The sequence below is a fragment of the Neovison vison genome, chromosome 1 (genome assembly GCF_020171115.1).
Source record: "Neovison vison isolate M4711 chromosome 1, ASM_NN_V1, whole genome shotgun sequence".
NCBI classification, from domain to species: domain Eukaryota; kingdom Metazoa; phylum Chordata; class Mammalia; order Carnivora; family Mustelidae; genus Neogale; species Neogale vison.
Window position 1 is genome coordinate 86,802,634 of NC_058091.1, and position 18,673 is coordinate 86,821,306.

Here is an 18,673-nt window from a genome sequence, read left to right on the forward strand (position 1 = left end):
CAAATCATAGCTAAAACACTGCTAAAGACTAAAAAGAATTTGTTGAGCAGATAGTGGCCTTACTGTGAAGCTACAGTGATTGAGGCGTGTGATCCTGGCATGGAGAGACGAGCCAACCAACAGAACAGCACCCAACACACAAATGCACAGATGGCAGATTTACTGAGGAGCCAGAGGCTTCAATAAGAAGGTGCAGAATGCAGAGAAAATGAGACTATCACATGGGGGAAAAAAATGAAATTGGGTTACCAAAAACTGGCCACAGATGAACTGAGGACTTAGATAAGCAAAAAGCAAAATTTTATTTATTTATTTATTTGATTTAATTTTTTTTTTTTCCAGTGTTCCAAGATTCATTGTTTATGCACCACCCTCAGTGCTCCATGCAATACGTGCCCTCCTTAATACCCACCACCAGGCTCAAAAGGCAAAATTTTAACTGTTTTAGTGGAAACAGAGGGAGCTGTTCTGACCTTGGGTGAGGTGTTTCCTTAAAAAGACATAAAAGGCATTGACTATAAAGGACAAAAGGGATCCACTGAACAACCACTTTTGATGAAAAGAATTCTTATACAAAATGTTGCTTCTTTTGTCAAACTGGGAAGAGACATTTGCAACATAAGAACTTTTACCACACCAATATGAAAGAAAAACAGGAAGAAGAGAAACAGGGGCAGAAGACACAAGGTGGTATTACACAGGAAAGAAAAATGATATCTGGAGCTGATACACATGTTGAGAGATGCTTGACCTCATTCTTAAACAGGGAAATAAAAATTAAGACCAAATAAAATACCATTTCATCCTTGTTCAACTGGCAAAAATCCAGAATAAGAATACTCTGGAGTGCAGAGGAGGACTTGGGTCAGAGGAGGCTGGAAGGAACTCTTTGTAAGATAACACCAAATTGTTTTCCAAAGTTAAACATTCACCCATCCTACCAGGCAACAGTTCCCCTCCCACAGGAAGTGCACTCCGGGACACGCGAGCCAGAATGAAAATGTTCCAAACAGTGCTGCTTGAAACATCGAAACACTGGGGACAGTCCAGATGCTCTCAAGCAGGATCAAGGGTGCTAGCCTCACATAAGCAGACGGCAGCTCAGGAGGACCTGTGCGAAGTTTGGTAGGATGGAAAGGGGAAGCCCTGAAAGACACCGGGCAGGATCCTCATCAAATCCAAAAACATTTTTAAAAATGAGATATGGAATGATAAATGCAAAAATGCCACAACTTCACTGTCCAACAGCACGGCCATTGGCCACGTGCGGCAATTTCAACTAATTAAAACGTAATGAGTTACATCCACTCAGTTACAATCCTGCCGCAGCCACACACCAAGTGCCCAAGGCTGCGTGTGAGCACCAGTCACCCCGTCGCACAGCACCGAGAGCAAGCAATGCCACCAGCCAGAAGATTTCTGGTGGCCTGTCCTGCTCCAGAAAGGTCCGCTGCAAAAGAAGGGGTACAGGAACTCCTGCACACACAAGCTGGCAGGGAGGAGCAGTGAGGAGTTTGGGTTGGCCCAGGGGAATCAAGGTGATGGCAGATAGGGACCCAGAGTGGGCTGGGCGGTCTTCCACTCGGGAATTCTGCAGCACCAGGGTTCGGGCAGGGATCCGAAGTAATCAAGACAGCAGGCTCCCCCAAACATGCAATGCTTTTGCTCTGCCCCCCTGGGTGGGGTCCTTTGCTACTCCCACCTGAGAGGGTGGGGACAAGGGTTGGTAAGCATCCCAGCTTGGAGGGCTAGTCCCTCCCTTCCCCTCAGCCCTGCTTCCCCACTGGCACCTACCTGCCCTGCCCTTCAGGGCAGCTTTGCTCTGAGGAACTGTCTCTGGGGAAGACCAAAGGAGCTAGGCTCAGAGATGTCCAGATATTAGCAAGCTCAGCGCCACAGCGGTCAGCGGCCTAGCAGCTGTCATCTTTTGCAGCACTGGGAGGAACGGGAGGCCTGTCTTTCCCCCTTAACCAGCACTCTTGGAGGTGGGAGATAAATCCCCCTTGGAGGTCACTGCAGTTGGGGCCTTATCCTACCTAACATTACATGCCGATCAACTCTTATTGGTCAGCCAGGACCCATAAACCATGGGCCAGCACAGCACAAAAGCCCTTGAAGGGGCCACTGAACAGATGAGGACACCGAGGTTCAGAGTGGGGAAGGAATCTGCACAAGTTCCCCTGGCTGGGCAATAGCAGAGTGGGAACAGGGTTGCCAACGTTCCTGGCTTCTATTCCTGCCACTATGCAGGTTGGTGGCTACTATGGAAAGGCCTGTGTCCTTGTGTCTGTACTCAGTCCTCCCTCTGACCAGCAGTGATCCCCACCTGCTCTGCTCTCCCGCAGACCCTGGGATGGAACGCAGGGGTTTAAGACGGGACCCATGCCAGAGGGCAGATGATGCAGCCTGAATCAGGAGGCGGGGCCTGGCAGTCAGCAGGGCTCAGCCGGTTCAGCTCTTTCCTGAACCCAGGCTGTTTTCAGCTCTGAGGGGCCCTCTGGAACAGGGGGTCAGCTCCGTTGGGCCAGCTCCTCCAGCACAGGAATGACGGCAGGATCCCAGGTCACATAACCAGTGGCAGCTGGCCATGGGGAAGGAGGGAAGAAAAGACTGTCAGGGGTTCCTCCCCTAGGCTTGCAGGGCACCTGGGTCCCTCATGCTCTGTCCTTATCAGACATCGGCTCTGGTGGCTGTTTCCACCAATGGGCTGTGGATCGTCAGTGGCCGGGTCTGCAGCTTATTCACCTCTGTGCCTCCAGCACAGTACCAGCCACGTAAGAAGCCTCCAGAGAACATTCACTGAACCGGCAAATGAGGCAGAGATCGGAGGCCTGGGAGATCCCACACAGGGCAGCAGGGGTGGGGGCTCGGATATGAGAACTGGGAGCCTTATTTTCCTCTGATCTCATCATCTACAACTATAGAAGCTTAAGGTCTCTTCTTGCCTGACCTTGGGGCTCAGAAGCAAGGCATGGCAAGAAGCCTTCAGGGGTAACCCCTTACAGAGCACTTTGCCATGTGCTAGGTGCTTCTGCTCATTTCCTGCTCAGGTCAACTTTATCTCTGCCTGGGGACTTAGAATGGATTTTTTAAAAAGTTGTGCAGGGGCCCCTGCGAGGGTGCCTCAGTCGGTTAAGCGTCTGCCTTCAGCTCAGGTCCTGATCTCAGGGTCCGGGGATGGAATCCCCTGCAGGCTCCCTGCTCAGCGGGGAGTTTGCTTCTCCCTCTCCCTCTGCGATTCCTGCCTCCGCTCCTGCTTAGGCTCATGCTTTCTCTCTTTCTCTCTCTCAAGTAAATAAATAACTAAAAATCTTTAAAAAAAAAAAAAACAAAAAAACTTGCCCAAAGGTATGCTACTAGTAAGAGGCACAGCCAACATTCACACTCAGGAATGTTCTACTTGAGAGATCACACATCAAACAAACAAGTCTCAACGAGCACCAGCTACGTGTCAGGCATGTGCCCACATGCTGGGAACGTGGCTGGGAACCAAAGCTGCCCCGGCTCCCAGAGCTTTCATGCCGGTTAATGGGAGGGAGAGACAGTACAAAGGAAACATAACATAGAATCAAGTAACATAACCGCGGATGAGACAAATGCTATGAAGAAAAAATAAGGAAGAACAAGGGGATAGAGTAGCAGCAGCCACACTTTTCCTGCAAAAGGCCAGACAGTAACTACTTTGGCTTTGCTGGCCACATGGTCTTTGTGGCAACTGCTCAGCTCTGCAAAAGCGGCACTGGAAATTGGTAAATGAGCGGGCACAGCTACATTCCAATAAAACTTTATTAGCAAACAGTGAATTTCTGATTTCATATAACTTTCCTGTGTCACAAAATGCTATTTTCTTTTGATTGATTTTTAATCCTTTAGCAATATAAAAACCATTCTTAGCCTGCAGGCCATACAAAACCAGGTGGTGGCCCAGATTAGGCCCGTGGACTCTAGCTTGCCAACGTCTGGGACAGAGAGTGGCTGGGGTGTGGATGTGGGGATGTACTTTGGAAAGAGTGGTCAAGGAGTCCTCCTTAGGGAAAGGATATGCGTACAGAGACCTGAACGAGGTAGGCAGTGTGCCCTGTGCTCCCAGCAAGGGGAAGAGGGAGTCCAAAGGTGTGGGGGTGTGCACGGAGGGGCGGGACAGAGGCAGAAGGGCAGGCGAGAGGTCTCAGAGGTCAGCAAGAGCCAGACCACATGGCCCTCAAGGCCCCGGTGAGGACTTTAGCCTAAATGCGAGGGCAAACCACTGGCTCTGGCACTTAACAGCTCTGCGACCTTGAGCAAATCACTGAACTTTTGGGCCTCATTTCCTAACAAGATGGGAATAATGACAGTCTCAGAGGGCCGTAGGGCCAAGTGAGCATTATGCTCTGAATGGATGTCAGCTGCTGATATGAACACTGAAATCCAGCTGGATACAGTGGGAGCTGGAGAAGTGGCCACGGCTTTTGTCAAACTTACCCACTATGTCCACCACGTCTGGCCGGATGAGCGGCTCTCCCCCCGTAAGCCGGATCTTGTCTATACCTTCCCTCACAAAGAGCCGTGCGAGGGTGAGGATCTCCTCTGTGGTCAACAGGTCGGCCTTGGGGGTCAGTGGGACGCCCTCCTCGGGCATGCAGTACTGACCTGAGGAAGGGAGGGGATGCAGAGGTAAGCCATGACCATAGCGCTGGGGCCCACAGTGCTTCCAGACCCCCACTTCCTTACCAGGACAGAAGTCTCTCCTGAACCCCACCTGGATGGTGAGGAACAAGCTCGCCAAATCTGAGCGGGTACAAATGCTACAGACTCTCACTAGGCCTTGCCTTTCTCACCTGTGACACATGAATACTGCCTCTTCCCTCAGAGGGGAGGCTGAAGGAATGGGTTAAAGAGGATGAATCAGGCAGAGAGCAGAACCCGGCCTGATGTGGGAGATGTCAAAATACTGATTCCCTCAGTGTGGGGGGCGGCTAAGCAGGGTCTGCCTGGCCTTCAGCCCATTCCTTCTGGCACTGGTCACCCTCTTTCATTTCATCCGGTGCGGCAAATAGTGACCCCTATGTGTTTGGGTCATGAGGCTGGGAGGTACTCTCTGACCCGTGAAAAGTCACACTCCTCTGTAGTGACAAGTGCCCTCATGTCCAGTCTATTTCAGGTTATTAGTCCCATTTCACAGGTTGGGAAAACTGAGGTACTACTTGCTCAGGGGAGGCAGAATGGGGCAAATGAGGGGAGCTCTGGCAGGTTAAGGGGGCACCATCCCCTCCCATCAGCTCCCATGGGAGTTTATCAAGGACTGGGTCAAGATCTAGTATAGGGTTATTTAGTCAAATTAGTAAAGGGTCCAGAAATGGTCTTTAAAGAGAATAGAATAGCTAAAGAACATCAGAACTGCATGCAGTGAGTATTGCTTGGCTAAACGTTTACTATATACATGCATGTCTTTATTGGGCCATGAAGTAAACACATTTCTTATGGGGAGCAACCATGGAAAGCAGGAGAGAGGGAGACAGAGAAATTTTGGAAGTCCCTCCAGCAGCAGCTACACCTCCAAAGCACTCCATAAATGATTACAAAATGAATAATGAATACTCAGTGTATTAGCCTGGGCCATAGCAACTTCTGTCACAGGCCTGGGTGTCTCAGTGGCTGGCAGTGCCGGCCACCGGCACTGCTGTGTACCTCATGTGTCGGCGGTGTCCAGCACCCTCACTCCTGCCCCTGGCCATATCCTAAAAGCTGGGAACCATGGGAAACAGGAGGGAAGAAGGAAGAGCCCTGAAGACTGAGATTTAGGACCAATCTCCACTGCAGTTCTGTTTTCAAATCTAGTTCCAGATCCCAGGATCCTGAAAGTCAACCTTGACCCTTATCTTGACCTACCACCCCACCTGGCAAGCAGGGAAGAAGGGTGGGACGAGACGCTGGGACGGGAATGGGGAGGGATGAGGAGGCTTCCTGGATGTGGGGAGATTTCAGAAGCTGCCTCAGCAAGGGGACAGGGGCCCAGGGAGGGAACTCACATCTGAGGTTGCACTTCTCGGTGAGGGAGATCCGCAGGTAGCTATGTTGCCGGCCAAAGCTGTCAGTGAGGAAGGCGGAGAAGGGGGCCGCGTGCTCCCGCAGGAACTGTCTCCTCCTGGACAACTCCTGCAGTGTCAGGCAGAGGAAACATGGGCCTCTGGGCCCTGACTGGGGGAAATGGGCATGGAGAGCCCACCACCTCCGGGACATGAGCCCCCTCCTATCAGGCATCCCCTCCCCCACCCTCATCTCTGCAGTCCTAGGGGAGTTGAGATTCTCCCTCTCATTCACAGACTAGGGAACAGGCCTAACGGTTAGAGCCTGTCCCCAAGGCCCCAGCTCAGCCCCAGGGAGCAGGACCTCTATAGGAACACAGCTGCCTGCACCCTACCCCCACCCCCTTTCTCTCCCTATTACCATCCTACTGCCCAACCCCCCTCCTTCAAAGGAAGCCTGTCCAGGAACAAGCATCTCCAGTATTTCTTGGATGGGCCAGTGGGAGAGAACATGCCACTCAGCACCTGGCAACAATGCCAGCTGGCAAGCGTGTCCAGAAAGGAGCGAGGAAGCAGATAACTGAGCAGGATGGTGGCTGTCTGGGACACGGTGAGTCACTTCTCCAACCCAGACCTCCCATTCCCTACCTTTACTATAGGAAACGGAAAGAACTCAAAGCCAACTCACTAACTCGGGGGGTGAGTGTCACACAAGCTGACTCCCCGTAACTACTCCCCTATCCACTGGGCTCCCTGGGGCCTCAGCACTGCCCAGGAGGACCCAATAAGCCACTGGGAGCAGCTGAGGACCACATCGAGCTGCAGGGGCTCCCCTCATGCAGAAGGCTTTTGGAGCAAGGATAGCACAACCAGGGAAGCCTGCAGAAGGAACGAGACTGCCAGCCTCTCAAAAGGTAGAATGGAGGGGCCGAGACGATCGCCCACTAACCCCCTGCAAAGATCATTACTAGGCTTCATCCTTCACCTCACCCATTGCTGGAAGGAAGGATTAAACACTGTCTGGGGGCTCAGAGGGAGGAGAATCCTGGAGCCTCCCTGCAAGGCCCACCCAAACTCCTCCCAGGGGGAGAGAAAGGAGACGGCCAACCCTCGCATTTCCCCAAGTCTGATCTAGTCTGAGCTCCTGCCCTTGGCATACAACCCTCAGTCACAACAGATGCTGATGAGGTCATTGCTCTGCAGAAGCAACATTTACAAAACACCTTTAAGTTACCAAAGAATGTTCTCTGTTTAAAAAAAAAAAAAAAGGGAAAAAAAAAAGAAAAAGAATGTTCTCTGTTCCATTCCCACACCTACCCCATAAGGGATTACCATAACTAAAGCTTGGATGGGGTTCAAGAATACCACTGGCAGAACCAGAATTCAAATCCAGGTCTTCTGAGTCCATGATCTAAATTCCTCCCTCTCACTGCAAAAGGCAGTGATTCAAGTGTTCCAAGAAGGAACACAGTATAGTGCAGTGTAGGGGAGAAGTCCTTTCTTTAGAATCTTTATAACAAAGAAATCATGAGGTCGATCATGAGGTCGCTCATGAGGTCTTCGGACAGGGCTCTGGACTGGATACGGGGTCAGGTGTGACCTGACATCCTGAGAAAGCTCCCTCACTTCTCCAGGCCTGCCTTCCCTGCTGTAAAATAAGAACACAGCTATGGCCTGGGGTAAGCGAAGGGAAGGGGGTCAGGAAGCTGGCAAGTAAACACCTAGGATTATCGTGATCTTGTAACCTAAGAGAGGAGAAGGCCTTGGGTCCCGCTTCAGGGACTTCCTCAGCCTGGGCTGCAAGTCAGAAACACCTGGCAGCTTAAGAAAAGACTTGCACTGGAAAGCAACTGAATTTGGATCTCTGAGCACTCACATTTTAAGTCTGTCTAGGTGATTCTAAGGCACATCCAGGGTCAAGGGCCACTGACTCAGGAGATAAAACGGATAGGAGTGAACATATATGGGGCGTGCTTCCAGGATTTTCCTGGGTGCCTAAGTGACCTCACTCTGCTCACCCAAGACCAGTATCCCCCTTAATCTCCAAGAAAGAGTGCTTATAGTCCCATGACAAGCAAGCAGGACTCCAAACTGCTGTCTGTTACAATCCTAACAGTGCTTCTTCCTACCTCCCTACTCACCCCACTGCCTTTCCGCCTGTAGCTTTGGGGGTGGGGCAGAGGACAAGACAGACCAGAGCCCCACTGGCCACTACAGCCCAAGAGATCAAATAACTGGAAGCATGAGTTTCCAGCAGTTGCCCCAATCCTTCAACAGTTCTTTGCAACTTAGGAATCTGTCAGTCACTCAGGATCCCTGCCCCTCAGGAGTCGCTCTCACCCCGATCTAAACATCCTGGGGGTTGTTGGCTGGATGGGGGAGGAGTCAAAGGGTACCAACTGGGAGCAAGTGAGAGGACCAAGGAGCATGACTCAGCAAAAACCAGGGACCAAGCCAAGTAACGGGCACCAGAGGAACTCCCAATCAGAATCTTCTTGTTGTAGCCCTGGGTGGGGGCAGGGAGGATGCTGGATTTCACCGCTGAGACCTGGAGTGACTTTATCTAGATTCAGCAGACTCGGTCCTGGCAGGACGACACACGCACATACACACAGTCTCGCACCCCACCCCGCCAGCCTTGCAAACTCCTCACTGTGATGTTAACAAGCCTCACCCCTGCCTCTTCTCTCCTCCAGCACTGCACGTCCTACTTTCATTCTTCCATCTGCCTTTCCTTTAAACCTCCTGCAGGAAAAAAGTATCAGCACCAGTCAGAGGAGCCCTGGACCCAGAAGGCATGACTGGGCAGGGTGGACAGAGATGCCTCTCACCCAAGAAGGGCTGGGACATGTCAGAAGCAGCTCAGAGCCTCAGAGCCCAGCCTCAACTAGGCTGTTGCCTACCCATCCCCCACCACCCCATGTGGGAAGCCCCCCAGCCTGATTCAGAATCCCGGAGTCTACACGGTATGTCACTGTGTCAGTGGACTAATTGGAAGAGAAAAGTGGTGTGTGCAAAACCAGTCACACTGGGGTCATCCTTCATTTCCGGGGTGGTCTCTACTGTCAAAATGGTTTTGCCTAGGACAGTGGCTCTCAAAGGTATACACATCAAAATTGCCAGCAGTATTTCTAAGAAGTGCTGAGGCTGGAGAGCCCCACTCCAAAGATTCTGACTCCATTGCTCTGGGATAGGGTCCTGACTTTTTTTTTTTTTTTTTTTAATCCACGTCTCAGCTCTTCAGCCTGCAGTTTGGCTGAGAACCACTGGCCCAGCGACACCCAGATCAGGAACTATTTTAATCCAGGGCTGGTTGTTGTGGTTCAGAGCATAGACTCTGAAAGTCGGTAAACCTGAATTACAAGCTGAATTACTTTATTACTAAGTAGCTGTTGAGCAAATCACCCAAATTCTTTAAGTCTTAGTTTCCTCATCCACAAAGGGTGGAAAATAATTCTCCCAGACTCAGCTGGAGGAGTTGTAGCACAGAGCAGGTATTCAGTAAGTTTTCTGAACAGAATTCCTATGTATATCCATCTATTTATGTCATACATATTTGTGGAGGAGCACTAGTTGTGTGCTGTGATTCGTTTTCCCGCACTTGCCAGCTCCCCAGTCAGTCCCGCAAGGCCCAGCCCTACTTAATGGCAGATGGGCCAAGGCTGGGGTTTAGACCTGCTGTCACACACCCCCAAAGCAGGGCAAGTGGATTCTGCACTCCTCCAGGACCACAGATGACCAGGCACAAGGCAGCCTGCCACCTGCTACTGAACATGTCTTTTCTACCTGTCCAGTGCGGACTGGGGCACGGGGTCGGGGTGGGGAAGGGTGGTGCAAAGGAGTTAGTTAAGGGAGGGATGCTGCCCTCCAAATAGTCACTAACTCTGGGATTTGGTTTGAGTGATAAAGGCCAGCCCCCAAACAGTTCTAGAGTATCATAAATAGGGTTATACAGGAGAAAAAGAATACATTCCAAACTCAGATATCAGTGGCTCTGATTTGGGATCCTTGCTATTTGGGAGGACATACTTGGGTGCTTCGAAAATCATCTCTGTTAAACAAGAAGAGCCAGCAAGGTGCCTAGCCTGAGGTCTGGATCCCCCCTCTTCCTCCATCCCTCTGTAAGTGTGGAGTCTTTACCTCAGGCTCCCAGCACCGACAGTCACACTTAGATTGGAACTTCTTTCTCTTTGTACGTCACTGTCCCAGGCCAGGCCTACTGTCTCCTTCTACCTTCTCCTACACCCACTTCCTTCCTTCATAACACCCCTTCTCCAATATTTGTTCACTGTGACCCTCTGAAAACTGGGTGTCTCTGTCCTGCAGAAAGCCACCCTCTCTCTGCCCTGCCCGTCCTAAAGCAACAGGCCCAGGACCTGAGGCTAACCCCTGTGGTCCCAACAAAGCCCGCATGGATCCTGGGAAGAAGAAAGAGGGGTGTCATGCTTCTGGGCTGGGGTAAGCCCTGCAGAGGTTATGTGGGTCACCCCAATCAGGACAGCCAGTAGTTGTGTCTCCCCAACCACTTCCCCACTTAACTCACACCCCACCACCTCCCCTTTCCACCTGTAGAAGTCGCTCAACCCATCCTTGGACCAAGCCCAAGGCCCACTTTCCACTGTCCTCACAGCCAGCTCCCATTCCACACCTCACATCTCTCTCACACCCCCACCTCGAAACACAAACAGATAACACTCGGTGGCTTCTCCCTCTGTCTCTCCAAGCACTTCCCAGGGTGGAAGGAAAGGTACCCTGCAGGACGGGAGGTGGGGACAGGGATTCCCAATGCCCCACTCCTGCTCTTGCCAACTGGCAAGTTCTGTGAATAAGCTGACCATAGAGATCTCCAGATTTGGGGCGCCTGGGTGGCTCAGTAGGTTAAGCCTCTGCCTCGGGCTCAGGTCACGATCTCAGGGTCCTGGGATCGAGCCCCGCTTTGGGGGGGGGTCTCTGCTCATCAGGGAGCCTGCTTGTCCCCCACCCCCAATCCCCTGACATGCCCACTTGTGATCTCTGTCAAATAAATAAATAAATAATCTTTAAAAAAAAAAAAAAAAGATCTCCAGATTTGCCTCACCTTACGAGATTTTCTTAAAGACATTCTGTGCCCTCCCCCATGGCGTAAGTATGGGCTGGTTCAGCCCTCTGGCTGGACAGGGAAAGTGACAGCCCCAGGAGCCAGGTGAAATTGGAGACAGAGTGAAGGTGAAAACCTGGGAATTCCTGGGCAATGTTCTACCATTCCATGTGCCCCCCCCCTTACCAGGTGAGTTTCAAACAGCCAGAAACATCTGCTGACCCCACTGCCTGCAGATACCATGTTCAGCACCTTGCAGAAATACCTAGAAAGGTGGGAAAGCACCCAGCACTCGAGGAGCAACCTGCCTGCTGAGGATAACCCTAACAGGGAGTGTCGGGCATAGGAGGTCTAGGACCAGAGAGTTCACAGAGTGGCTATCCTGAGTGTCCAGGGGGAGGGGGCTTGTGGGACACATCATGTGTCCATGGTGGCAAGACTGACAGTAATTACAACAAATATGTATATAACACAGCACGTATGTGTGTCAAGCTTTGTTCTAAGTACATATATCAACATATACTAATTCTCTCAATCCTAGGACTACGAAGTAGACACATATTCCCATTTTATAGATGAGAAGACTGAAGCATTGGGAGGCAAAGAGACTTGCTGAAGTTCGTATACCTACTCAGTGGTAAGGCTGGGCTTCCCAAGCTGGCATCCTGCTCTAGAATCTGTGTTCTTAGCTGCTAGGTACACCTCCCCTTACAGGGTAAAGGAAAGGGTGGGGTGGCCTCTCATCCTACTCTACCTGAAAGGAAGAGTAGGGAGCACAGGTGCTAGAGTTGGAGTTACTGTTCCATTATTTTCAGCTCTATGACTCCAGGAAGTTAATTTCAGTGAGCCCCCTCACCTGAAAATACAAACTCTTGACCTCACGTGGTTTACTGTGAGGACTAAAAGAGACCAAGTATGGAGACACCTGGATGGCTCAGTTGGTTAAGCCTGTGCCTTCCGCTCAGGTCATGATCTTGGGGTCCTGGGATCAAGTCCTGCATCGGGCTCCCTGCTCAGCAGAGAGCTTGCTTCTCCCTCTGCCTGCTGCTCCCCCTGCTTGTGCTTTCTAGCTGACAAATAAGTAAAATCTTAAAAAAAAAAAAAAAAAGAGTGAGAGAGAAAGAGAAAGAGAGAAAGAGAGATGTGTCACTTGGCATGGATCCCTTCCTAAAGGAAATTAGGGGCATGAGGAAGAAGAAACTTCCCTTTCCCTGAACTCTTTAAAGCTCTCTCACCAATCCTTACATTCCTACTTTTCCCCTCAATAAAGTTCGCAGTTCAAGGAAACTGAAAAATTTCATTTCCCAGCAATGAGGCCTGATTATCTGAAGATCCAGAAGGGATCAGACTCCAGGAAAGCAAGTTAGGCCAAGACCCTCCCCCTGGGGGTGTGGGGGGGATATGATCTGATGATTCCCAGGGTGTGAAGTCTTATGCTAAGAAATGGGAAAAGGATGACCGGGCGGGTCGAGAAAATGAAAAAGAGATTCTTCTCCCCAAATTATTTCCTGACCACATGGGCAAAAGAACACCAAACTTAAAAAAACTTGTTATGACATGAATCATTCTGTGGAACGCTATCAAGCACTTGAAGGGGCCTATCCCAAACCTCCAGGAAAACTGAGTTCCTCATCTGGACGGGGATCCTGCTCCCTTCTGCTCAAGAATGAGGCTGAGCCTTCCTAAGGGGCATGAAGATGAAACTGAAAGTGTGAAGGACAAGTCACAGAGCCCTGTAACTACAGACGTGACCAGTGACTACTGGTGGCACCAAGGTGACATTTTTAACCACTGTCACACTATGAAGCAGGGTGTCACAAGAACACCCGGTCACACACACACAGCCTTCACTGTGGAGGAAAGAGGAAAGTGTTCAAGAAACAGGGTGGGTGAGGCAAGGCTGCGAAGGGGTTCAGTTAACAACTCACCGGACCCAGCGTCCTACCTGCCTGCTCCCCATCTCAGGCAGTCACTCAGACCTGGAAGGGGGTTGCATGGCTGGGTGGGCAGGAAGGTGGTTGGTTAAGCAGCACCCCAAGGAGCGCCCGTCCCTTGGGGTATCAGGTGAGATTGGGCAGCTTGGAGAGCATCCCTCCACTCCTTTCCCCACCCCCAAGGAAGCGCTGAGGGGTCCCTCCCAGAAGCCGCCGTCCCAGCCCCGCCTGGGTGCTTCTCGGCGTGAGGGTCAGATGGCCGGTCGCCCTTTCCCGGGGAAGGTGTGGATGTGGGCGGGCTCACCTCCGCAGCAGTTTGGAGGGGCTCCCCGGGGCGGTGCTGCGTCACTGGAGCCCCGGAGCTGCAGCTCCGGAGGCCGGACCTCAGCACCCGCTGCAGCATCCGGGACACGGGCCTCGCCGCCATGAAGTCCGGGGGCCGGGCGAAATTGCACTGGGTAGCCGGCTTCGGAAGCGCATTAGACCTGGGCTCGGTGCCCTGGGGCCTCGCGGTAGGGGCGGGGCGGGGGCGGGGCTCGCGCAGCCAATCCAGCGAGGGCGCTGTGCCATGGGGCATTCTGGAAGTTGTAGTCCACTTCTTCTCCTTCCCTAGCCAGTATGCATTCTAGGACTTGGGGAGCACTAGGTCAAAGTCAGCTGGAGGAGATATGCTGAATGAAATGAGTCAGGCAGAGAGAGTCAATTATCATATGGTTTCACTTATTGTGGCGTATAAGGACTAACATGGAGGCTATTAGGAGAAGGAAAGAAAAAGTGAATTGGGGGAAATTGGAGGGGGAGACCAACCATGAGAGACTGGGCTTTGAAAAACAAACCTAGGCTTTTGGAAGGGAGGGTGTGGGGGGATAGCTGAGCCTGGTGGGTATTAAGGAGAGCACATATTACATGGAGCACGGGGTGTGGTGCATAAACAATGAGTCTTGGAACTCTGAAAAGATTAAAAAAAAAAAAAAGATGAAGATCCTGGGTCTTTTTTATGGACTTCTTCACCTGCGCTAGTCTAAGATCTAGATGGTGGTGTGACCAGCACAAAGTGCTGTGGGAAGAGCAGGACTAGAGTTGGGTGAACGAAACCTTGGGCACAAAATGGAAAGGGGTGCCAAAAAAGTAGGTTATCAAGATAAATAATACTTAACGCAGTATTTTTAGAAGTCAGAATCAATGAAAAAAAAAAGTCCATGATGAACAGAATATCAATATTTTATATGAAAACAAGATCTGGCCCTGCACATTTATGACTTTCCTCACTCCCTTGTAGGTAGTCTAGGCCCTGGCTGAAGGCTGGTCAGCTCCCTCTTACAGATACATTTCCAATTGTGCCCCCAAAGGACATTAGCACTTACCCTCTCTGCTTAAAAAAAAGGAGTATATGGGAAGAAGTCATAGAATAAGTGGATACCATTTTTGGAACATTTCTTACATGCCAAGAACCATGCCAGGCAATGTCCAATACTTATAATAATCTTGCAATTAATAGAATGAATTTTGCAACTAAGGAAATGGAGTCTTAGGTTAATTTTCTTGAAGGCATACAGTTGATAGGTGGCAAAACGGGTTTCAGTTTAGGACAACCTCACCCTCCTTTCCTCCAGCAGCCCTCCATTTCTTTCCTATAGTTAAGAGTCATTTATGGCTTTGTCACCTTCTTTGATTTTATCTTGTTTTATTTTTTCCTCCCTCCCCCTATGCTCCTCTGTTTTGTATCTTAAATTCCACATATGAGTGAAATCACATGATAATTGTCTTTCTCCGATTGACTTATTTCACTTACCATAATACGCTCCAGTTCCAACCACATCATTGCAAATGGTAAGATTTCATTGTTTTTGATGGCTGAGTAATATTCTATCTCATATATATGTATATCTATACCTATATATATATATGATGTTATATATATCACATCTTCTTTATGCATTCATCTGTTGGTACACATCTGGGCTCTTTCCATAGTTTGGTTATTGTGGACATTGCTACTGTAAATATTGGGGTTGCAGGTGCCCCTTTTGATCACTATATTTGGATCTTTAGGGTAAATACCTGGTAGTGCAAATCTTGGTAGCTGTCTTTTTACCCTTTTGTTGTTGTTGTTGTTAAGATGTTATTTATTTATTTGACAGAGTGAGAGATCACAAGTAGGCAGAGGAGCAGGCAGGCAGGGAGAGAGGAAAGCAGGCTCCCTGCTGAGCAGAGAGCTGGATGCGGGGCTTGATCCCAGGACCCTGAGATCATGACCTCAGCTGAAGGCAGAGGCTTAACCCACTGAGTCACCCAGGTACCCTTTTTTTAACTTTTTGATTAATCACCATACTGTTTTCCAGAGTGGCTGTGTCAGCTTGCATTCCCACCAGTAGTGTAAGTAGGTTCTCCTTTTTCCACATCTTTGCCAACATTTGTTGTTTCCTGACTTATTAATTTTAGCCATACAGAATGAGAGAAGATATATGCAAATGTCTTATCAGATAAGAAGCTAGTATTCAAAATCTATAAAGAACATATTAAACTCAACACCCCCAAAAACAAATAACCCAGTCAAGAAATGGGCAGAAGACATTAACAGACATTTCTCCAAAGAGGACATACAAATGGCCAACAGACACATGAAAATATGCTCAACATCACTTGGCATCAGGGAAATACAAATCAAAACCACAATGAGGTAACTGTTAGTTCTTAATTAACTCTGTCCCAGCTTTATGAATTTCTTGTAACTTCTTAACCAGTTGCCATATGCTTGGTGGCTTAAAGCAAAATTTATTCTCTTACAGTTCTAGATGTCAGACTCACTCCCTCTGAAAGCTCTAAGGGAGAATCTGTTTTCTTTGTCTTTTCTGACATCAAGGCTGCATTCCTTGGCTTATGGTCCCTTTCTTTATCTTCAAAACCAGCACCATTGGGATGCCTGGGTGGTTAGTCAGCTAAGCTTCTACCTTTGGCTCAAATCATTACCCCAGGTGCCTGGTATCATCTGTAATCATAGTACCTGGAACAGTGTTTAATGCACAGAAAATTCACAATAAATGACCATTAAATGGTGTGTTCCACATCTTTGACTGACCTTTCAAGTGAAGTGTCTGTATCAGTCAAGATGAGCTAGATTGTGCAGTTATAACAAACAATTCCAACATCTCAATGGCTGAAAACCACAAATGTTTGTCATTTGTGCTACATGTCCAGCAAGGGTTAGCTAGAGATTGTGTCTTATCACTGTTGCCCTCATCCTTGTATCCATGCTGACCGGGCAGCTAATATTCACATAGAATACAGGTGATTCCAAGAGGGAAAGCATGTGATAAAGAACAAACTACTCTTAAGCTTCTTCCTGGAAATGCCACACATCACAGTGCTTCAAACAAGTCATGTGGCCACATCTAATTTTAAAGGAAAATAAGTTTAGCTCTCCCACAGAGAAGTGTGTTTGGGCAGAACAGTAACAATCTTGCCAAGGAACACTTGTGTGCTCTAATGTATCACAGAGACTTTTCCATTCCCAGGACTTTTCCTTTTATTCATCCTTGTCATTTCTGCTGTATAATGAAAACAGTTATGGTGGCCTTATGTGTCTGCACAAGTCAGCTATAGTCCCAGAGCCATAAAGCACTGACTCCAGCACTGTCTTGTTTAGAATCTGCCATCAATGAAATTAGGAGGAGAATCTGTAATACCTCTTTATTTCACTGGTTCTCAAAGCATGGGTTACTGAGGTCAACTATTTTCACAATACTACTAAGATATTATCTGCCTTTTCCACTCATGTTCTAATGACCGTATGGAGGAATTTTCTACAACCCCTCTGATTGTGATTTCATATCAAATTGAATGCAAAAGCAGAAAGGTGAATCCAGTTGCCTTTTGGTAAGCCCAGCATTAAAGAGATTTTTAAAAATAACCTTTTTTTTTTGAAAATGGTTATTTTCTTAAATGTGTTATGCTAACATATAGTATGATTTACTGTCCTTGTTATTTTTAAATGAGTTAAATATTTAATTTTTCTCTGTTTTAATTTCTAATATGGCAAATATAAATTAAATTGATATGCCAAATAAATATTATATAGATATAACAAACAAAAACAAACATTCTTTGGGGTCTTTGATACTTTTCAGAGTACAGGTAGTTCCTGGAAAAAGTTCAAGATCTGCTGCCATAACATATATTCCCTCATCTTTTGAAGCCCCAGAGGCATCCTAGAGTGCTTTGTAATTATTCTATGCCTACATTCTCCTCCCCAAACCATTGAAAATAAAAGAAATTCATGCCAACTCCCTTATTTCTCTGAGCTCCTGGAATGAGCTACTTATTTTGCTAAGGGGGCAGTGGTGGGATAATGGCTTCAGGGGTCCTCCCTAATAGATCAGATTCAATGAAGGAACCTCATGCTGAGAACCAACCCCACACTTCATGTATAACCTCTGACATTAGGTCACTTTCTCTCTACTGGTTTAGGTTCCCTGTCACTTAGTAGTCATAAACTTGTCTTCATTTTTGTTGGGACAATTAAGTCATAAAATGTGTAAGCAAGTGCTCTGTTATAGCATTGTTTGGGAGCAAGGAGTGTCTTATTGGTGTCACTGAAACTATCTTTTCTCCACATGAAATAGATTATAGAGATTGATTCCTTTGGGTTTATTAGGAATCCAGGGGAGAATTTTTTAGAATTAGGTAAACCCTGGTTCAATTTTGGGAGTTTATAGTTTTCCAGGAATGTATCCATTTCATCTAGGTTGCTTAGCTTATTGGCATATAACTGTTGATAATAATTTCTGATGATTGTTTCTACTTCCTTGGTGTTAGTTGTGATCTCTCCCTTTTCATTCATAATTTTATGAATTTGGGCTTTCTCTCTTTTCTTTTGGATGAGTGTGGCCAATGGTTTACCGATCTTACTGATTCTTTCAAAAAACCAGCTTCTAGTGTCATTGGTACGTTCTACTGTATCTCTAGTTTCTACCCCATTGATCTCTGCTCTAATCTTGATTATTTCCCTTCTTGTGTGTGGAGTTGGTTTAATTTGTTGTTGATTCTCCAGTTCTTTAAGGTGTAGAGACAGCTGGTGTGCTCTAGATTTTTCCAATTTTTTGAGGGAGGCTTGGATGGCTATGTATTTCCCCCTTAGGACCGCCTTTGCTGTATCCCATAGGTTTTGGACCGAAGTGCCTTCATTCTCATTGGTTTCCATGAATTGTTGAAGTTCTTTGATCTCCTGGTTGATCCAAGCATTCTTAAGCAAGGTGGTCTTTATCTTCCAGGTGTTTGAGTTCCTTCCAAACTTTTCCTTGTGATTGAGCTCCAGTTTCAAAGCATTGTGATCTGAGAATATGCAGGGAATAATCTCAGTCTTTGGGTATCAGTTGAGCCCTGATTTGTGACCCAGTATGTGGTCTATTCTGGAAAAGGTTCCATGTGCACTTGAGAAGAATGAGTATTCTGTTGTTTTAGGGTGGAATGTTCTGTATATATCTATGAGGTCCATCTGGTCCAAAGTGTCATTCAATGCTCTTGTTTCTTTACTGATTTTCTTGGATGATCTGTCTATTTCTGAGAGAGGCGTGTTAAGATCTCCTACTAGTAATGTATTCATATTAATATGACTCTTTATCTTGATTAACAGTTTTCTTATGTAATTGGCTGCTCCC

At 48.2% G+C, this 18,673-nt stretch overlaps 1 protein-coding gene across 3 annotated transcripts in view; it reads right to left on the reverse strand.

Annotated features, from left to right (window-relative positions):
• MOCS1 (molybdenum cofactor synthesis 1) overlaps window positions 1-13,493 on the reverse strand; it is a 36,811-nt gene extending 23,318 nt beyond the window's left edge. For all 3 annotated transcript variants that reach the window (XM_044250520.1, XM_044250515.1, XM_044250529.1), the window contains exons 1-3: window positions 13,321-13,493; window positions 6,009-6,135; window positions 4,462-4,629 (exon numbers count right to left, since the gene is read on the reverse strand). In XM_044250520.1, the coding sequence (XP_044106455.1) occupies window positions 4,462-4,629; window positions 6,009-6,135; window positions 13,321-13,443 (418 nt within the window). In that variant the 5' untranslated portion in view covers window positions 13,444-13,493. The remainder of the gene's footprint in view (window positions 1-4,461; window positions 4,630-6,008; window positions 6,136-13,320) is intronic.
• Between the last annotated feature and the right edge of the window lie 5,180 nt (window positions 13,494-18,673).